This window comes from Diabrotica virgifera, chromosome 5 (genome assembly GCF_917563875.1).
Source record: "Diabrotica virgifera virgifera chromosome 5, PGI_DIABVI_V3a".
NCBI classification, from domain to species: domain Eukaryota; kingdom Metazoa; phylum Arthropoda; class Insecta; order Coleoptera; family Chrysomelidae; genus Diabrotica; species Diabrotica virgifera.
In genome coordinates, this window is record NC_065447.1 from 173,915,692 (window position 1) to 173,938,211 (window position 22,520).

The window sequence follows — 22,520 nt, forward strand, 5'->3', positions numbered from 1 at the left end:
GGGGGTATATATATTCGGATCACGAAGAGGCAGGAGAACCGCAAATACATCAAATCAATAGTGTTGACTTAAACTTTCAAATGGTGTCTAAGCCGTCAGGATCAGACATACACACGGCTCAGTATAGCCGAAAAACTGGAAAACTAAACTTTGACAATTTTGGTTTTTCGACAATTACTCAACATTTCAACGTACGAATTGCGACAATAACTTAGCGTTTGCAGAAGGACTCAAGACGAATCTAACGATGTATACCTCATATCCGGGAAAATTCAAATTTTTAGGTTATAGGCTTCATAAATATGATAAAATCTATTTCCTGTGGGAAAAAGGTTTCGAAAGCTCAATAATTCCTGTAATAGCTTCCGTTATCATACTTGACCTTAGATCCATCAGATACTACTGGTCAATACGTTTCAAACTCATGTTTACTGATCAAAATCGGTTAAGCCGTTTAGAAGTTATTAAGATACAAAAGTATAATCCAATTAACGATTATTCCCCAAATGGTTTATGTAGTTGTAGTGGTTACGACGCTAAATTTGATCTGGCAACGGGCAATCCGACTTCATTTACCGGCCATCTCAATATATTTTTTTTTCAATCTATTTCGAATAGAAAAAAATCTAGTGTACATTCGATGGACACTAGATCATTTGGGAGATAATGCAACAAAGGTGACAATTTATAAAGCTTGACGTATAATAGAGGAACATTGCATTCAACTTCATACATTAAATTTATAAATAACTTTGAAAAACTCCTGATACAAGAATAAAAACCGCTAAAAGCCGTAAAAGTGAGTGGCGCATAAAATATTCCAGCTACAAAAGATCTGATATGAATGTTACGTGGCGCGAAAATGGATTTTCATTTGATGCAAAACAAAATTTTAGTTTTATTTTAAAAGATTTTTCCATAATATTTGCTAAATTTGAAGTAAATGCGCCACAAAAGAGTTTCAAAATTCAAACTGTATCAAAGTTACTTTTTTGTTGCGCGTTTACTTCAAATTTAGCAAATATTATGGAAAAATCTTTTAAAATAAAACTAAAATTTTGTTTTGCATCAAATGAAAATCCATTTTCGCGCCACGTAACATTCATATCAGATCTTTTGTAGCTGGAATATTTTATGCGCCACTCATTTTTACGGCGTTTAGCGGTTTTTTATTCTTGTTATTTATACTGAATCTTGAAATCGGCGACATTTAAACCCTTAAATACTTAAACATTTAAATTTAATTTCAAAACAATTACAGGTTATACCTTTCAATGCAGTGCCGGTTTAACCTAACTTCGGGCCCTGGGCGCTGAATATTTAGGGGCCCCCTTAATTGCTATTCGTCGTCAGATTTTTTTACAAGAAAACACATTCATGTATTTATACCCGTAAAATCCATACACAATTTTTAGCAAACAAGAAGAATAGCAAACGTAAAAAATATTCCAAAAAATACATTTAAAAACGTATAAAAAAACAGAAAGTTACACAAAACAACACATGACAAACAAAAAAATATATTCTAAAAAATACTATTGTGTTTTAAATTTTATCAATCAAAAGCAAAATGAAAATTAAATTAAATTTTTTTTTAATAACGCGGGCACATAAATTTGATACACCCTGTATATTGAGCTGTAAATATTTATTAGAATTTAGTTTGGATGTAAGTGGATTTCTCTTTTAATGAGCTTTCCGAAGAACCATTAAAGACTTTTGTGAATAATTAAAGTGAAAAGGACGATGTATTTAGGTTTAAAATGGAAAAAGTTGTTTACTACGGAAACTATAGAATCCACAGCTGGATGTAATTATCATTTTCGAGAAAAGTGGTTTTAAAAAAGAAAGTTTGGAATTTTAATATTTGTTTCAACCCGAGTGAATGTTGTAGGTAGAGTTTCCCCGAAAGTAATTAAGGATGATCGGAATAATTTTGAAAACGACTGTTTGTTTGTCGAATGGAAAAGTCGATGTTTCTGATTCTTGGCAAGTTGGAAGGGGAAAGGTAGTTTGAATGATTGAGAGAGTTTGAAAAAGAGGTCATTATGTTTTTGGCATCGCTGAATAGCAGTTCGACGTTTTCGTGGATAGATAGTTAGCAAATACCAGTGGCTGTTTTGATAGTGGAGAATAGTGTTGAAAAGTGGAACGAGAGACAGATCAAATTGAGACGAAATACCTCTTTGATTCTGTATTATTGTGAGAAGGAGAGCAGATAATTTTTGGAGTTTTGTTTGAATCGAGTACGTGTCAAAAGAGGCCCGGCTTGTTGGAGAATTGGTGCTGGTATGCTGATAGTTTTGAAGCTGGAGAGCGGAGAGGGCTTTGATGAGTAGCCTTTAACATAGTCAACGAGGGAGAGCTGTTTTGGGTCACGAGAAGACATCAGAGTGAGTGAAGCAAAAGGTCAGTCAACTTATGTGAAAGATATTTTTATGTTCGGAAACTAAAATTTTGAGTAAAAGGCATATGAATTAAAATTCCAATATTTCTAAAAGTAAATAGGAAGTATAGCTAATCTTGCGAATACATAAATTTGTTTTGTTTAGTTTGTTTTACCAAAGTCATCGGGAACAAACCGATAAATTGTTTTTTTTAACTATAATAAATTTAAGTGGTAAAGATTTCATTCGGACATCTGTGTCCACAGGTTTTAGATTTGATAGATTTTAGAGTATTGATTTTGACAAATAAAAGACAATTCTGTATGTTTATTTTAATATTTTGCTCTATTTCTTTTCCCTATTTTATACCGATTAGGATCAACTAAGAGATACTGAACCCACGAGAGAAGATAAGTATAACGTGAGATAATTTGGATTTTTTTTTAATAGTATAAAAAGGCACCCTGAGATTTTTTATTCATTTTTTTATGTATGATTTGCGACAATTAAATAATTAATCAAATAAATAATAATTAATATAAAATTAATAAGAACCAGATCATAACAATACATATGACAAAAATTAGATCACTTTTTTGCTTGACTAGGCATTAGCAATCTGTCAGATAATACTATCACCATTCAGTTGCTCGAGGTCTTCATTTTCTATAGTACAATAGTGATATGCGTCTAGATTTTCTTAACCCAAATTTGGCGTTAAATATATTTTTATTCTTTTTAAAGCCGAAAAAGACCGCTCGCCTAATGCATTAGAAGTTGGTATCGTGAAATAAACTTGCAGTAAAGGTAAAACATTGGGAAATGTTACCTTTAGGTACAATCTTTACATCCTGGATGATACCAAATTTTATAAATGTTTCTTTAACTTTTGGCATAATGTTATAGAAAGGGTAATTTCATTATGCAAGTTCTCTTTGGTTTCATCCACATATATTTTATATTTCACATAAGTATAAAGTATTAATTGAGGTCGTGACTGCTTATTTATCTAGCGTAGAAAATCATCTAACAGCTGATGTAACATCTTTGTAGCATATATCCAGGTCTTCGCAAAAAATATTTTTGGCCTCTACTTCAATTTCGCTTGACATATTTCTTACGTCTCCAACAAATCTCAAAATAGATGTCATTATTTCTACTCCAATTGACACGTTTAAGTCCACAGTTTCTTCACGTTCACGTATTGCTTTTGCATTAACTCGTTCCAAAGTTTTTGTCCAAATCAGTGTCAATAGAGCTGTCTCAAAGATTTTATTCTGCAGTGTCTTGCCTTCAATTTTAATTGCTAATTTTTCGTCTCTGTTATTGCTTAACTGGAAAAATAGGTTTGATGGGTCCCTAGTTTTTAACTAAAGCATTTACAGCGTCAAAAGTTTCTACAAGCTTTGATTTCATTACTTCCAAAAATTCATGGCAAATTTGGTGACACAGATAGCTAACTGAATCTTTTCATTTATTCGCATTCCGTTGTAAATGCTCAGCTAAGAAGTAGTCTTTAGCCAAGTATACAAGACAACTGTATTTAATAATTTTTACTTTATGGCGACTCGTTAAATCCTCATTGCATCAACGGAAAGCTAGTCCTTGAGAAGCAAGTCATTTAGTAGTGACAACAACTCTTCTTAAGACGTTTATCCAATAAGTAGTTAGCTTCGCATTTTACTTGCTCTTTCAAGACAGCGTCTATAACTCCAATCAATGATGATCTTGTTATTAATGTAATCATAGAGTTCAGATGAAATTTACTTTCTTCGTGAAATTTGAGCAAAATATTCAAATGTTTCCAGTGGGTCCATCCGAACTCAGTTAAACTATTTTTTCAATTGAAAATAATTTGCACTGGTAACAATAAACAGCTTTAACACTTGCGCCATATATTAGCCAATCTCTCTTTTCTTTGCCTCCATTGGGTTTTCCTCTATCTATGAAAGTTGCTTTTATTTAATCTTCTATAATAAGCTTTTTCTCCATCTTCAAACATTTTTTTATAACGTTCTAAGAAAACACTTTTTGGTTTAAAAGTTCGCAGTTTTTATAAAGTCATCAGTCTTAAAATCCATTTGGAAATCGCAGGTATTTCGTCGTTTTTTTTTCTATTTTGGAAAATACTTAGATTATTTAGCGGACTTTACTTTTTTATTAGTAAAAGGAACGGGTCTCTACGGGCCCCTCCGGGGCCCGGGCCCCTGGGCGCCCGCCCCAAGCGCCCAGTGCATAAACCGGCACTGTTTCAATGCGAAACTCAGATTGATGTAATAGTTACATGCTACATCATGTAACAAGGAGAATACCCGAATTGCAAGCTCTCTGATTACTGACATCTGTATGGGAATAGTTGATATTAATTATACTAGTTGTTAATAATAGAAATTTTTGTATGAAGTATAAACCGCACAACTTCAAAATCGCATTAAAATAATCGGCATAAAAAGATAACTTACTGTATTCTATTTTATATGTGGGTACCTATTATATTTTTATTAAGTGTCCATACATTTTCTTCTAATGTTTTCACTACTCCTTCGATCTCTCAGCGTATTTTCTATAATTCTTACCAGTACTTTCATCTCTGCCGTTTTAAGTAGCTTTTGTGTTGTAGGTATGTCGGGTCTTGTTTCTGATCCATTTGTCATTATTGGTCTTACACTGGCACTGACTCTATTAACGCATCCTCCTAGTCTATTTGCTTTTTGCACTTAATCTCTCACTTCTTTCTCCAGGTCTCCATGGTTGAACAGTGTAATTTCAAAATATTCTTTGCCCATGACTCGTTCAGTACTGATGTCATCAATTTCTATTTTACATCAGTTTTCTGAGATGAGATTGTCATATTAAATTCTTTTACTCTTATGTTAAATTTGTGGATCTTTGCATCCACGTCTTTGCATACTATCTTCATCTTGGGCTATCGATATTGGATCGTCTGCGTAACAGAATATTTTTACTTAGTTCAGAGAAATAAGGAAAAAAATATCCTGTTGGTGACACAATTCCCTCCATGTCGAAATTTTTTGAGTAGTATGGGCATCTATAATAATAACCTATATGTTTCCTGCAGCCGATTTTGATGATATACATAGTTATAAACAAATGAAGATCAAAAAACGCTGGACGGAAGGGTCGCTCGAGAACTTTATCGTACCGATCTATTATCGTTATGGTACTATGTAGATACTGGCATTCTATAAAAATATCAAAGTTACTCGTTATTTTGATATTTTAGAAACACCTTCTGTATTTTATGGCTCTACTCATCATTAAATCCTGCATTTGAGAAAATGTTCGATGCCATATTTCGGGGACACACTATAGATGTATAGATTATTGCACAAATCAATAGAATATTATAGTCATACTTTCATTTCAAATTAGTTCATTTTTCTGAAAAATTAATAGTTTACAATAATTGCATTTAATTCTATTTCGATTACGCCAGTCAATGCGCGAGATTAAGAACAAAATATTATCTCCGAATTCTATCCTACTGCATGGATTTTAATGAAATTTTGGGAGTAGCCCAATCTCCTAATTCGAAGTCTATCCTATATGCTATGGCGCTTTTATCATGGGGGCGGTTCCCACCACTTCTCAGTGGGGAAATATTTTTATTTTCGAATTACATGGAGAAAAAGGAAGATTTTTAAAAAAATTTAAAAATTCATTCTATAATTTGATCACATTTTTTACAAAAACCATTCATTTTAAACTCGTTCAACTTTTTGAAAGTAGAAATAACACTATATTAAAAGGTATTGCAAAAGAAAGACCATGCATTTAAATTATGGTGGATGGGGAGTTAAATGTATATACTTTTCATTTTTCCTTAAAGTACATTAGTCATATATGTTTTTGCACCATATCTCGCTTAATTTGTATGTAAGCGACATTTAACGGTGTTCGTTTTAAAGGCCTTTTCAAACACTACAAAAGGTGTTGGTAGTATTATACACCTAAAACCTACCGTTCCTCTGTTATTTCAAGTTGAATACACCAATTTGAGCAGCATGCACCAAAAAACAAACTATTTTCACCTACGATATCTCTTTTTGTATTATAAATAGAACATTTACGAAGGAACGAATCTCTTTATTATTTATAATCTAAAAAATGTTTTATATAGTGTAAATCCGTCCGAAAAGGTGTCATTTTTCAATGAAAATGGCCAATTTTCAACTACGCATAACTCAAAAAGTATCGAGTTCTCAAAAAAAGTGTAGACCAGTTTTTGCTTAGAAATAGGTTCTTTAGCCACTTCCGTGCTTATTTTGACCAACAAATTTTCTACCCCCTTGAAGAAGTGGGAACCGCCCCAAGATAAAAGCGCCATAGTATATAGGATAGATTTTGTTTCTTGAGCTATTCCCTACTTACTGTGAAAATATCAAGTACATCAATGTAGTAGGATGGAATTCGGAGCCAAATAACCTCATTGACTGCCCTACAATAATGCTCTGCTATGATCGCGTGAGAGAGGACACACATGTCATAAAATTATAGCAAAATTTCTATTTACCGTAACTTTTTGAGTTTTTGAGCTACAGCAATGAATTCTATGTCATTGGAAAGGTAATTTTGCATTATTTCGAAATATGTAAAAATGTATAGGGCGTATCTAAAAAAATTAAGATTTTTTTATTCATTTCCGGTTCAACCGGAAGCCATATTTTTGGTACAATTTATTGTGATAATAGATAATAAAGTACCATATATGTCTGCAAAATTTCAAATTTTAGTTTCTATTAAGAAGGAAGTTACGGGCACTCGAATATTTTTTATAAAAAATTCACAACTCCCCTCCTATGGGGAGTTAAGAAATCTGACTAATGTCATTCAATTTACCGACAGGATATCAAAAATATATCAAAAAATAAAAAAATTCCTTGGAGCCATTTTTGAGAAAATCTAGTTCAAATTTATGTCAAACTTTGACCCCTTAAATATAGACAACCCGTAACTTTTTCTGAAAAACAATAACATCCTTCTTATAGCCCCATCTTTATTCTATATAAACGTTTTTTTTTTAAATTTATCTTAAACAAGTTTTTAGATTGGTAGGGCAATGTGTCGGGTGGGCGGTCGGCCATGTTGGCCGCCATTTTGAATTTGAAAATGTCAAATTATGCATTTTTATTTACCTATCGGTGAGCTTACTTTAAGTTGAATTTCATTCATTTCGGTCAAAATTTTCAAAAATGGGCCCTAAATAACCCCCCTATTTCGGCCCCCCTTTGAGAGGTTTTTTTTTAAAGCTTAGTTTCTCGACAAAATTCTCTTAAACTTACTCATACCGAATTTCATCAAAATCGGTCCACAGTAGTTTTTGCTGGGCGGTGGCGACATACGTACGTACGTACGTACGTACATACTTCCGACATGTTTTTGTATTTGCTTTTTAGACTCAGGGGGACTCAAAACGTCGAAAAAAAGTGAAATCTAAAAATTATTTTTTGCACGATCCTATAACTTTATCTATTTACTATACTACGTATAAAGTACGATAAAGTAAAACGGTAAATTTTCAATTTTTTCGTCTATTACCAAAAAGTTAAACATTTTAAACATATTTGAGAGTAAGAAACGCATAAACCGTATAAAAAAACTTCAATATGGCATTCGCGGAATATGTCTATCCTTATTGGTTGCTTAGAAAATTGCAAAAAAATCATAAATTTTGAGTTTATATAAATATTCATAACTTATGTAGAAATGAACTTGGAACCTTCTTATTACACGGAATGCTGAAACTTCTAGTGCTTAAATCATACCCTAAATTTCAAAGCAATTGGTCAAATGGTGTAAGTCATTTTATTTGTTTTTCCCAAATTAATTTTTTTTGCAACCATATAAGTCAGAAAATGATGAGGTTACAGTAATATTTTGGATAGTTTATGCAAGAAGAAGATTTACTCTATTGAATTGAAAAAAATGTCAAAAAATAATTCTAAATATTGCAAAATTATTTTGCACGAACATGTGAATTAAAAAAAGGGGGGGCTAACTTGGTCCCAAATTGTAATAGGACAATTGTTTTTCTTTTTAAATCTGTATAAAAATTTAGTCTTTCTAAATATGAAAAACTTATTTTTCTACGGGTAATGGTTAAAAAGTTATTCTAATTGTTTATAAGTAAGCAAAAAATCGACATGTTTTGCAAACTAATTTTACACTGTTTAAAATTACTTTTTGTCATTTTTTTTAATTAAATTAATAGTAAAAATGTTCTTATTTCATAAACTGTCCGAAGTATTACTGTATCCTAATAATTTTCTGACTTATAGTGTTGCAAAAAAAATGAATTTGGGATAAACAAATTAAATAAATTTTAAATTATTTGACCAATTGATTTGAAATTTAAAACATAATTTAAGCACAAGAAGTCTCAGCATTCTGTGTAATAAGAAGGTTCTAACTTAATTTTTACATAAGTTATGAACATTTATAAAATCTCAAAAAGTATGACTTATTTTGCAATTTTCTAAGCACCATATAAGGGTAGACATATTCAGTGAACGCTGTATTGAAGTTTTTTATATGATTTATGAGCTTCTTATTCTCAAATTTGTTTAGAATGCTTCATTTTTTAGTAATAGACACAAAAAAACGAAAATTTAACGTTTTTTGATTTTCATTTGTTAATAACTATGTATATCATCAAAATCGGCTGCATAGAGGTTATTAATATACAGTGTGTCAATTTAAAAAGTTGCCACTCCCTATAATTTGGTCCCTATAGAAAATCTAAAAATATGCAAAAACACGTCAAATTTATTTTTGAGGTGGACATTTTGTAGACCAGTTTTCAACTAAATTACATCAACCCTATAGCGGGGGCGGACACAACCCCCAAAATCTTTAATGGAAAGGGGGGTTGAGTGATACCTCATTTTGAAGGTCATTAAATTACCTTTTCAAAAATACCACATGCGTTATATTTCTTTTCAATACTTTTGGAAAAATCTTGGACTCAATATTCTAAAAAATTTTGGAATTCTGAACTCTATACTTAATATCTTTACGGTTTTACTTGATTTTTCCAAAATTACTTCAAAAAAGTACTCTAAATACTTCAACACCCCCAAAAAAAATTCAATTTGGAGTTCAATACTGCAAAAAAATTTTTAGAGTTCTGAACTCGATATTTAATTATCAAAATTAATTATAAAAAAATTTAAATTACTGAAAAGAAATATAATGTATGTAGTATTTTTGAAAAGGTTATCGAACCTTTTAAAATGAGGTATCACTCAACCCGCCTTTCCATTAAAGATTTTGGTGGTGGTGTCCGCCCCCTCTATAGGGTTGATGTAATTTAGTTGAAAACTGGTCTACAAAACGTCCCCCTCACAAATAAATTTGACGTGTTTTTGTATATTTTTAGATTTTCTATAGGGACCAAATTATAGGTGTGGCAACTTTTTAAATTGACACCCTATAGATGTCCATACTACTCAAAAAATTTGGTTTCGGCCGGAAGGGGGATGTGGTATGAGAAAAATCTTATTTCCCTAGACTAACTTCCTTGTTTCGCATTTTGTATCCTCTACCTTTGTTGACCCTTATGGTGATTTTATCCATGATTAAATTAAAGATATATGGCTCAATGAGTCCAGCTGTCTTATGCCACTGCTTATGTCTATAGGTTCTGTAAGTTTTCCATCTATTATGACTTCCATTTTGTTGTTTTGGTAGATGTTTTCTATAGTTTTTATGATATTTAGGGGAACTTTTCTATTATACCGATGTATTACATATTTGAGTCACTCTGTCAAATTATTTCATCAAGTCAATCAGACACATAAATGCTGGTATATTATACTCTAGTGATTTCTCTGTAATTATTTTCATTATGACGAATATTGAATCTGTGCACGATCTTCCAGTACGAAAACCCTCTTTTTCATCTGCTAAACTTATCCTCGGATTCATTAGTTCTTGTAAAATTTTAGTTGTAAGTTTAGGCTGTTTAGTCTGTCGAGATATGGGCTATAGAAACAGCTCTAAATAAGAGCAGAATAGACTCCAGGTACAGGCAACTCTTACATAACATCTATAAAACAGCAACTATGACAGTCGAATGGGAAAATAAAACAAACAAAACTAATCCCATAGAAATACGTAGAGGCGTAAGACAAGGAGATATAATATCCTCAAAACTCTTCACCTTAGCTCTGGAAGACGTCTTTAAAGAACTGGAATGGGAAGACATGGGTATCAACATAAACAGGAAGAATCTCAATCACCTCAGACATTGCGATGATGTTGTCCTTATTACAACCAACCAAGAAGAACTAGCCACAATGCTGACTCAACTAGCACACGCATCGGAGAAGATAGGATTAAAAATGAACATGAGTAAAACCAAAATCATGACAAATACAAACGACAGAATGAATGTAAATATAAATAATGTCAATATTGAGGTTGTTGACGAATATATATACCTGGGTCAAATAATCAAAGCTAATAAAGAGAACCAAACAATTGAAGTACAGAGAAGATTTGAACAGTTAAGATGGATACTAAAAAGCGCAAGGATACAACAGTACCTAAAAACCCGTGTATTTGACCAGTGCATCCTTCCTGTTCTGACGTATGGCTCAGAAACATGGACATTAACAAAGGCCAACATAAACACAATTGAAATAACTCAGAGAAAAATGGAAAGATCCATGTTGGGAATAAAACTACAAGACAGAAAATCAAACAAATGGATAAGAGAGAAAATAAAAGTAAAAAATGTAACTGAACATATAACAGGGTTAAAATGGAGATTTGCGGGCCACAATGCGAGACAGGAAGATAAAAGATGGAATGCTGAAATACAAAACTGGAGACCGTGGACAGGAAGAAGAGGAAAAGGAAGACCTCAGATGCGATGGAAGGACGATATTGTAAAAGCTGCAGGAACTAACTGGAAAAACGCAGCCAAGGACAGACGGATATGGAAAGATTTGGGGAAGGCCTATGTCCAAAGTTGGATAGAAATGGGCTAAAAGAAGAAGAAGAAGAAAGAAGAAGAAGTTTAGGCTGTATTTAATTTTACCTCTGCAGATTTCTGGCTGTTTTATCTTCTTTTTGGAAGTAGAACTAGTTTGCTCGTTTTCCATTCTTCCGGTATTTTATTGTGTTTTATAATTTTGTTACTTTATTAATGTTTTTAATCGTTCTGTCATTGCTGCACCACAATATTTCAATAATTCGTTGTATTCCGTCTTTACCTGCTGGTTTTCTGTTATTTAGCTTTTAGAGTGTTTTTCGAACTTCTTCCTCTGCATAGAGCTTTTTTAGATAGTCAATCCATCCTTTTCTATGTGTTTTGGTTCGATTAATTTCTTTATATTACCTCCATTCTTTGACCTAGTATAAATCGCCATATTTCCTTTTGCAGACCATAAAAATTATGTTCCACTTCTTCCGAAAAACGTTTTCGAGAGAAAGCGTTTTTCCTTCTACATGTCAAGTGGTTCCATTTTCTACATGTAAACCTTTTGTGTAGATAGCAGATTTGAAATTAACATACTTATACTTCGGCCTTCAATGTCTTCTAACTTTTAGAAATCTCCCTACAGCCTAATAAAATAAAAAAATCAAAATGTAATTCCGTACAGGTTGGAATAAATTTTATATCAAAGTTTAGGTGAATACAAAAGATATTTTCAAAAAAGTATCCAAATCATATGAGGGGATCATTGTTTAAATAATTAAAAAGGGGTCATTTTTGCACAATATTTACTTTTTTAATTGCTGAGGTAATTTATATTTTAATGAAGATCTTTAGGGTCTTTTTCTACAAACCTGAAGGACAACTCTTTCACCATAACACTTAATAAATTAAATTTGACCCCCTATGTATTTAAATAATTATATATAAAATTTAAAAATCAAATTTGCAAAAAAATATTTTTTTGCGTTTTAAATAAGCACTATAAATTTATTTTATTTAATAGGAGAAGTTGCGCTATGTTACCAGTATTAAGCAAAAAAAAAATTGGTTAAAAAATATTTAATAATTTATGAGATATTTAATTTGTTTATCAATTATTACTATATTTTCAATTGCAAAAACGCGGTTGTTACCAAAAGAATATAAACCTGCTTAAAATCTCATTACTTTTATTTGTATGTATAATTTCCTTAAATTTATTGATAAATTCAAATTTCAATTTAACTCCCCTCTAAAATGAGATTTGAAAATTGTTGTAATTTGTTTATAATTTGTTTTTTTAATAACTTCGCGGGGATTAAATATTTTGAAATGCTGTTCCAATAATCGGGTTCCTGGGAATTTTTCACTAATTAACAAAGTTTTTTTTTCGTTTATTCTTTTTTTTCCTTACCGTAAAAAATATAATTTTGCTTATAGAGGGGGTTTTATTAAGAATGTCCAATCTCTGAGTTGTCGATTGTAGACCTCAAAATATTAAGATTTAACCAAAATCACTTTAATAAAATATGGCTCCTTATTGAGTTACAGGGTGTTTTATTTAAAAATTTAAAAATTATTTTTGCTCAGTATTTTAAAACTATTCGACATATCCTGTTCATATTTGGTATAAAGTGTAGGTACGGTACACCCTATGAAATTATGTTAAATACAGGTTTCCGGCTATAACCAGAGGCGTACGACAGGGGGACAGGGGAAAGCAAATGGTTGACCCTTCCCAAATTCTACGTCACTGGTGAAATTGCCATTTTAGTACAATTTTTAAATTCTCCAATACTGTCTATGTAAATAACATATTCTTTACTCGTAACGATAAAGTCATTAGTTTTTGAGATATTTGAAGTAAAATATGTAACGGCACAATTATTTAGTTATTTTGATTAATATATTGTGCCGCTTAATTTTTAGTTTAAAATATCTCAAAAACTAATAATTTTATCGTTAAAAATTAATAATATACTCTTCAGTCTTAACGATAAAATCATTAGCTTTCGAGATATTTGAAATTAAAAATTAAGCGGCACAAAACCTTAATCAATATAAAATAACTGTGCCGTTACATGTTTAACTGCAAATATCTCGAAAACTAATGACTTTATCGTTACGAGTGAACAGTAAGTTATTTACATGGGGAGTATGAGAGAATCTAAAGATGGCGCTAAAATGGGAATTTCACCAGTGACGTAGAATTTGGGAAGGGTCAACCATTTGCTTTCCCCTGTCCGCCTGTCGTACGCCTCTGGTAATAGCCGGAAACCTGTATTTAACATAATTTCATAGGGTGTATAGTGCCTATACTTTCTACCAAGTATGAAAAGGATATGTCGAATAGTCTTAAAATACTGAGCAAAAATAATATTTAAATTTGTAAATAAAACACCCTGTAACTCAATAAGTAGCCATATTTTATTGAAATGATTTTAGTTAAATCTTAATATTTTGAGGTCTAGAATCGACAACTCAGAGATTGGACATTCTTAATGAAACCCCCTCTATAAGCAAAACTATATCTTTTACAATTAAGTATTTTTTATGGGAAATAAGCCATAGTAATAAGCCATAGAAATAAGCCATAGAAATAAACCATAAAAATAGCTTCAGAACAATATATCTTTTACTAGGTAGAAGGAAAAAAAAGAAGAATAAAAAACGACAAAAAAATTTGTTAATTAGTGAAAAATTCCCAGGAACCGGATTATCGGAACAGCATTTCAAAATATTTAATCCTCGTGACGTTATTAAAAAAACAAATTATAAACAAATTATTAGAACAATTTTCAAATGACATTTTAGAGGGGAGTTAAATTGAAATTTGAATTTATCAATACATTTATCGAAAATATACACAAAAATAAAAGTAACGAGGTTTTACTCAGTTTTATGTTCTTTTGGTAACAACCGCGTTTTTGCAATTGAAAATATAGTAACATTTGATAAACAAATGAAATATCTCATAAATTATTAAATATTTTTTAAACAATTTTTTTGCTTAATACTGGTAATATAGCGCAACTTCTCCTATTAAATAAAATAATTTATAGTGCTTATTTAAAACGCAAAAAACACTTTTTTGCAAATTTGGTTTTTAAATTTTATATATAATTATTATTTACATAAATTTGGGGTCAAATTTAATTTAGTAGGTCTTGGATAAAAGATTTGTCCTTTAGCTTTGTAAAAAAACCCTAAAGACCTTCATTAAAATGTAAATTACCTCAGCAATTAAAAAAGTAAATATTGTGCAAAAATGACCCCTTTTTAATTATTTAAACAATGATCCCCTTATATGATTTGGATACTTTCTTGAAAATATCTTTTGTACTCACCTAAACTTTGATATAAAATTTGTTCCAACCTGTACGAATTTACATTTTGATTTACATGTAGTGTAATCTTATTTTACTAGACATATTATATCTGTCAATCTTAGATTAATATTACTTTATTTTATTGACAAATTTATCTTGCACTTATTTTTATTTACAGCTTTAAAGAAGGAGTCTTCCATTTCTTCGGCTAGCACAATTCAGCAGTGCGCATGCAGAATGCCCAGTTTCGAAGTATCTTCGTTAATTAGCGACGAGGATAGAAACAGAGCAATGCAGTACGACAATATTTATATGGATGGCTGTCCATCTCTTACCGAGAGACCACCAAGTTGTTATTGTAATCCTAAGTTGGAAGGCCAAACGTGAGTTAATTATTATTAAGTTATGTTTATGTATACATACATTAGAGTGATGAAGTTGTTTCTCGCGTGAGGAGTTTTCTTACGATAACAATTTCTGTTTACACTAAGTTCAAAACTAATATAGTTGCACATTATCTTTGACTTGCCGTTGTATTAAAGCCGTTGTTTAAACGGGATGATATTAACCGTTTTCGAAAAAAAAAAAACGTAATTGAACGTTTCAAATACCAGAAGGGAATTTCCATTAAACGTAAGACTTCTAGTTATAGCCTTCTGTATAAAACTACTTAGCCACACCATGAAAATATGGGAGAGAGTGATTGATAGACGGATGCGTAAAGAAACCGAAATATCCGAAAATCAATTTGGCTTTATGCAGGGCAGCAACGCTCATATGGTATTCATTGATCTTGAAAAAGCATATGATAGAGTTCCTTGAGAGATTCTGTGGTGAGCACTCAATAAGAAAGGAGTCCCTGGCGAATATGTAAAGATTGTGAGAGATATGTATGAGGGAGTAACGACTAGTGTTAGGACAGGTGTGGGAAAGACTGATAAATTTCAGGTAAAAGTAGGTTTGCACCAAGGCTCGGTGCTTAGTCCTTATTTATTCTCATTAGTTTTGGACCAGATTACAGCGAAACTACAGGGTAGCATTCCATGGTGCCTAATGTATGCTGATGATGTAGTGTTAATAGGAAATAGTGAAAGAGACTTAGAACAAAAACTGGAACAGTGGAGACAAGCTCTGGAGGAAAAAGGTTTAAAACTTAGTAGGACAAAAACAGAGTATTTGGAATGTTCATTTAAAGATGGAGTTACTACAAATATAATGGTATCTTTGGATGGTGAAATGATTGTGAAAAGCAATAGTTTTAAGTACCTAGGATCGGTATTACACAGTAATGGAGAAATAGATGGAGATGCATGCAGTAGAATTAGGGTTGGATAGATGAAGTGGAAAGAAGCGAGTGGTGTGTTGTGTGACAGAAAAATTCCAATGAAGCTGAAGGGAAAATTCTATAAAACAGCCATAAGACCGGCTATAATGTACGGAACTGAATGTTGGGCAGTGAAAAAGAAAGAAGAACAACGAATGCATGTGGCGGAAATGAGAATGCTTAGATGGATAAATGGAGTGACAAAGAAGGATAAAATTAGAAACGAGTATATTAGGGGAAGTCTAGGTGTGGCACTAATTGATGCCAAAATAAGAGAGCATAGGTTAAGATGGTTTGGTCATGTTCAACGTCGAAACGTTAATCACCCAATACAAAGAATAGCTGAAGTGCAGATTCCTGGAAGGAGTAGGAGAGGAAGACCAAAGAACACCTGCGGGGAGACGATAAGGCAGGACATGTTGGTAAAGGGGATTAACATTGATATGACCCAAGATAGAATTGTGTGGAGAAGTGCAATTAGGGAAGCCGACCCTGCATAGCGATAAGGCAAAGAGAATGATGGTAAGACTTCTAGTTATAGACAGGGAATTTAGCACTGAAATCGCCGAAATAAATCGAATACAGCACCTAGAGACTTGCAACTTTTTGCGTTGTATTTATATGTCCTCTCACTATATTTAAGATACGGCACTTGTCTAGACCGAAGTGCATACTAATATCATCAGAGAAGGTTTCTTCAGTTTTTAACATCTGATCTAGGTGTTTTCGAGTGGAAGCCTTTAATTTTAAATCATTCATATACAACAAATGATTAAGCTTCGCTACACCAGTATTATTATTTTTGATGCTAAAGCCTGAGTCAGTGGAATTCAGTAGCTGAGATAGTGGGTTTATTGCTAGGCAGAACCAAAGTGGACTCAAGGAGTCTCCCTGGAAAAGCCCCGGTTAATTGGGATATATTCAGTTTCGATATTGTTTTCACTAGGTATTTGAAGGTAAATTTTTGTCTTCCACTCAATCATTATATGCTTTAAAAAGGTCACTTTATTATCACCGACTTTATAATATATATTTTCAATATATATCCATATATAAGCCATTCATGCGGCACTGAATCAAACGCTTTCTTGTAGTCAATGAATGCAGTAAAGAGATTTCGTTTGTTAATATATGCCTAGTTAGAAATGACCGAGTCGGTAATAAGTTGTTCTTTACAGCCCATGGACCCCTTAGCGCATCCTTTCTGTTGAGGGCTCTATGATATTGTTCAGAGCACAGTATTGGTAGATACGCCGGGCTACACAGGATGTGACCAATTTATATAAGGTTGAAAGACAAGTAATTGGGCGGTACTTGGTTGGATCTTGGGTGTTATTTTGATCCTTCTGTATTAGATAAGTGGTCACCTTAGTAAGGAATGATGGTATTCCCTGCGCATTAGAAATAACATAATGAATTAAAATTGACAGTCGCTCATGAAGACTCCAAAACTTCTTTAGCCAGAAGTTTTCAACTCCGTCCGGTCCAGGAGATTTCCAGTTTGAACTCTTTGATAGTATTCGAGACTTCTTCAGTGGTGAAGGGTACGTAAAAAAATTATTGTAATGTTGACATTTGTTCGTCCTGTCTTCAATCCATCCAGCAGTGTTATTATGAGTAGCTGGCGTTGAAAGTTGGCTTCCCCAAAACTCATGAATTTCTTCTTGATTTGGGTATACTTGAAAATTGTATACTTACTTGAAATTATTATTATCATCATTTTTTTATTTAAATTAAAGTGTCTCAGCAACTAATGGCTATTGACACTGGTATAGTCGGTTCGCTAACCTCAGACACAACTGGCTAGTGATTTTAGCAAGTAATTTTGCCAATTTGGTAAAATTGGCAGAAAAATAATTAATAAATAGTTACTATAACTACTAAATAGTTAGTAATAATTACTAACTATTATTAAATTATTTTGCCAATTTTGGCAAAATTGGCAAAAATAAAAAAAATGACCAGTTAAAATCACTAGTGTGTCTGAGTTTAGCGAATCGCGTATACAAAATTTATTACAATATGTTTACATACATACAATATATTTATGTACAATATGTACATACAAGTTATTATACATTAGCTACATCTTAATATAATTACACCAGGTAGTAAGGTTGACAGTCTTTTAGGAAACGAATTATGGCACTGCACATGCTTGTAGAACCGAGTAGGTCACTTAAATTGCTTTGAAAGCATTATAGACCAGGGCGCATCTGTAAAAATATTAGTACATTTGGACGTTGAGAGGTGACTGAAATTTTTTTGCAGAAATTGCTTGAAAATAACTCAAATAATAATATTTGAGTTATCCTCCCTCTCAAAAAGGTCTAGAACATTGTTTAAATAATCAAAATGTCAAAAAATGAAGGGAAAATTCGATTTTTTTCTTCGTTTTTTGATTATAACTTTAAATGTATTCATTTCCGAGAAAAGTTTTACTAACATAAAAGTTGCATAATTAAATTTCCTACAATATAGAAGTGGATAAAAATTTAAAAAATAGTCACCCTTGTTGCAAAATAGCAATAATTGCGAAAAACCATACAAAAACAAGTATTCGCATTTTACGTTTTTAAACCATTTATATATCCACTTAGGACCTTCATATTTCACCCAGAAAAACTTTATGATACAGTAAAATAATACTGTAAATTTTATTAAGATCGGTTCAATAGATTTTGCAAAATAAATTTTGCAAAATAAATTTTGCAATCCAGCTTTCGCAAAAAAATTCATTTTTTCAAAATGTTACAGGACTGAAAATAAAGCAGATAGCAAGTTGAAATTTGTTTTGCATGTAGAAGTGTACTGTACCTTTCATTTGCAATTTGCAAAATTAAAATCGATTAACTACCACGGCGTCAGAAATTTTTTTAAATAAACATTAATTTATTGGTGCTACGCGCAGGACAGCAGATAGTTTGCTCTGATTGGGCATTCCAATGACCTTTGATAATGATTGATACATTTTAATTTTTTTTACATTTCGATATAAATAAATAAATTTGTTTATTGCAAAATAAAAACACATACTCTATCCTTTGAAATAACACTTTTTTAGCAAAAATTTTCCTTGTTCATATATTTTAACTTAGAGAATAAAAGTTTATTATTTTTAAACATATGCAATTGTTTAAACAATATTTCACAGACAATAATAAATTTAGTCTGATTTTTGTGGAATTAAAATATTAAAATACAACAAAATATAAAGTAAGAAAATAATATATTACATAAAGATTGGAAGAATCTTTGGTAGAAATCAACTTATGTGACTCTAACACCGCTGTCCTGCGCGTAGCACCAAAAATTAATGTTTATTTAAAAAATTTCCTGACGCCGTGGTAATTAATTGATTTTAATTTTGCAAATTGCAAATGAAAGGTACAGTACACTTCTATAAGCAAAAAAAAATTCAACTTACTATCTGCTTTATTTTCAGTCCTGCAACATTTTTAAAAAATGATTTTTTTTTGCGAAAGCTGGATTGCAAAATTTATTTTGCAAAATCTATTAAACCGATCTTAATGAAATTTACAGTGTTATTTTACTATATCATAAAGTTTTTCTGGGTAAAATATTCAGGTCCTAAGTTTAGCATAAATGGTTGAAAAACGTAAAATGCAAATACTTGTTTTTGTATAGGTTTTTTCGCAATTGTTGCTATTTTGCAGCAAGGATGACTATTTTTTAAATTTTTATCCAATTCTATATTGTAGTAAATTTAATTACGCAACTTTTATGTCAATACAAATTTTGTCAGAAATGAACAGTTTTAAAGTTATAATCAAAAAACCAATAAAAAAATCGAATTTTTCCTTCATATTTTGACATTTTGATTATTTAAACAATGTTCCGGACCATTTTGAGTGGGAGGATAACTCAAATATTATTATTTGAGTTATATTCAAGCAATTGCTGCAAAAAAATTTGAGTCACCTCTCAACGTCCATCTCAAAACAGATCCGCCCTGGACTATTAGTAATCTCTTTGAGACCTGTAGTGGATACATTCTAGTAATATCTGCTGGACTGTTAAGGAGTCATCACAATGTTCACAACGGGGACGATTTTCAGAGGACATCAGATATCTATAAGTAAGACGAGTGTGGCCTCTTCTGAGCCATCTGATAATAATACTGCCCTTTCTGGTCGTTTTGGGCATGGTGATGGAGGTAACAGTTGGTTGATTTGTGCGTAGTTTTGTATTTTGCATGTTTCAATGTGTTTGTCAAGTGCTTAAAATGTTGTTCTTGATACTAGCCTTTAGATCTTGGTGAAGTTGTATGTTTACAGTTTTTCTAGGTAGCAGGCCTGTTTTGCTGCTTGACCAGCTTTCTCATTTCCATTGATACCAACATAGGATGGTATGCAGGTGATGGTTACTGAGATACCATTTTTTATTGCTGTTAGCAGATACCGTGGATGCACTGTACAATTAAATGTATGGAGTATATATTTTTGACAGAATCACAGAGAGAGAATCGGTGCATATTGCTAATGATTTCTCATTAATAGTGGGCGAATCTAATGTCTATAGTATAGTCCAGAGAAATAAGATTTTTCTCGTGACACATCCCCCTCCAGGCCGAAACCAAATTTTTTGAGTAGTATGGACATCTATATTAATAACCTATATGTTTCCTGCAGCCGATTTTGATGATATACATAGTTATAAACAAATGAAAATCAAAAAACGCTAAATTTTCGCTTTTTTCGTCTATTACTAAAAAGTGAAGCATTCTAAACAAATTTGAGAGTAATAAACTGATAAATCATATAAAAAACTTCAATATGGCGTCCGCTGCATATGTCTATGCTTAATTGTTGCTTAGAAAATTGGAAAATAAATAATAAATTTTGAGATTTTATAAATGTTCATAACTTATGTAAAAATTAAGTTAGAACTTTCTTGTTACACAGAATGCTGTAACTTCTAGTGCTTAAATTATATTCTAAATTTCAAAGCAATTGGTCAAATAGTTTAAAAGTTATTTAATTTGTTTATCCCAAATTAATGTTTTTTGTAACACTATAAGTCCGAAAACGATGAGGTTATAATAATACTTCGGACAGTTTATGAAAGAAGAAGATTTATGCTATTAATCTAATTAAAAAAATGACAAAAATAATTTTAAATAGTGTAAAATTATTTTGAAAAAACATGTCGATTTTTTGCTTATAAATAATTAGAATAACTTTTGAACTGTAACCTGTAGAAAAATTATTTTTCCATATTTAGAAAGAATGAAAATTTAAACATATTTATAAAGAAAAACAATTGTCCTATGACAATTAGGGACGAAGTTAGCACCCTTCTTTTTTTAATTCACAGCAGCTTTGTTTATAACAATTAAGAAATAAAATTAGCCGCATTTGAAAGAACATACATCAAAGTTTCAACTTACCAAGTATACAAAAGATTTCCTTTCAAGGAAATCGTCCACAAAGCTTAAAATTTTGGCCCTTAAAATCGGCCAGCGTTGAAACTTGGGTTAGCGATGAGAGGGGGGAAGGAGCTGTTAACTGTATCTCTGGTTCTCGATTATTTATTTCGTTGTTTCATTTTTTAATTTCTATGTACTTTTTACGTACATTACGAATAGGCGTTATTTAAATAAACTAATTGTTATATACACTATCAAATTTGTTTAAAACAATTTTTTTCAATTTTTTAAATAATATTTGATGTAACTTTTATTGTAAAACGTACATATTAGTTTTACAGTGCGTAACAAAAATACAGGTCATAAATTAAATCACATATTCTGGGACCAAAAATAGATCGATTGGACCTAACTTACCTTAATACAAATGTGCACATAAAAAAAATTATAGCCCTTTGAAGTTACAAAACGAAAATCGATTTTTTCCAATATATCGAAAACTATTAGAGATTTTTTATTGAAAATGGACATGTATCATTCTTATGACAGGAACATCTTAAAGAAAAACTATAGTGAAATTTGTGCATCCCATAAAAATTTTATGAGGGTTTTGTTCCCTTAAACCCCCCAAACTTTTGTGTACGTTCCAATTAAATTATAATTGTGGTACCATTAGTTAAACTCACTGTTTTAAAACTTTTTTGCTTCTTAGCATTTTTTCGATAAGGCAGTTTTTATCGAGTTGCGGCTTCTTTTTTAATATGTTTACATAAAGATTTTATGGGGATTTTGTTCCTTTACACCCCCCAAATGTTTGTTTACGTTCCAATTAAACTATTACTGCGGTACCATTAGTTAAATCTAAAACTTTTTTGTCTCTTAGTATTTTTTCGATAAGGCACCTTTTATCAAGATTTGGCTTCTTTTTTAATATGGTTCAAAATATGCCTAAAAATGTAAATTATAAATAAATTTTCATACGATTACCAAGTCTCCATAATCGTACTTAACCATATTTAGAAATATGTAGTGGATTTGACTAATATTCAAAATATCTCAATAAAAACTGACTTTTCGAAAAAGTACTGAGAGGCAAAAAAGTTTTAAAAACATTGTGTTTAACTAATGGTACCACAATAATAATTTA

General features: G+C 31.4%; 1 protein-coding gene across 1 annotated transcript in view; it reads left to right on the top strand.

The window, feature by feature from the left end:
- Window positions 1-22,520, top strand: part of LOC126885529 (uncharacterized) — a 75,831-nt gene that overhangs the window by 6,547 nt on the left and 46,764 nt on the right. Inside the window, exon 2 of the mRNA XM_050652110.1 lies at window positions 14,839-15,043. Coding sequence (XP_050508067.1) covers window positions 14,839-15,043 — 205 coding nt within the window. The remainder of the gene's footprint in view (window positions 1-14,838; window positions 15,044-22,520) is intronic.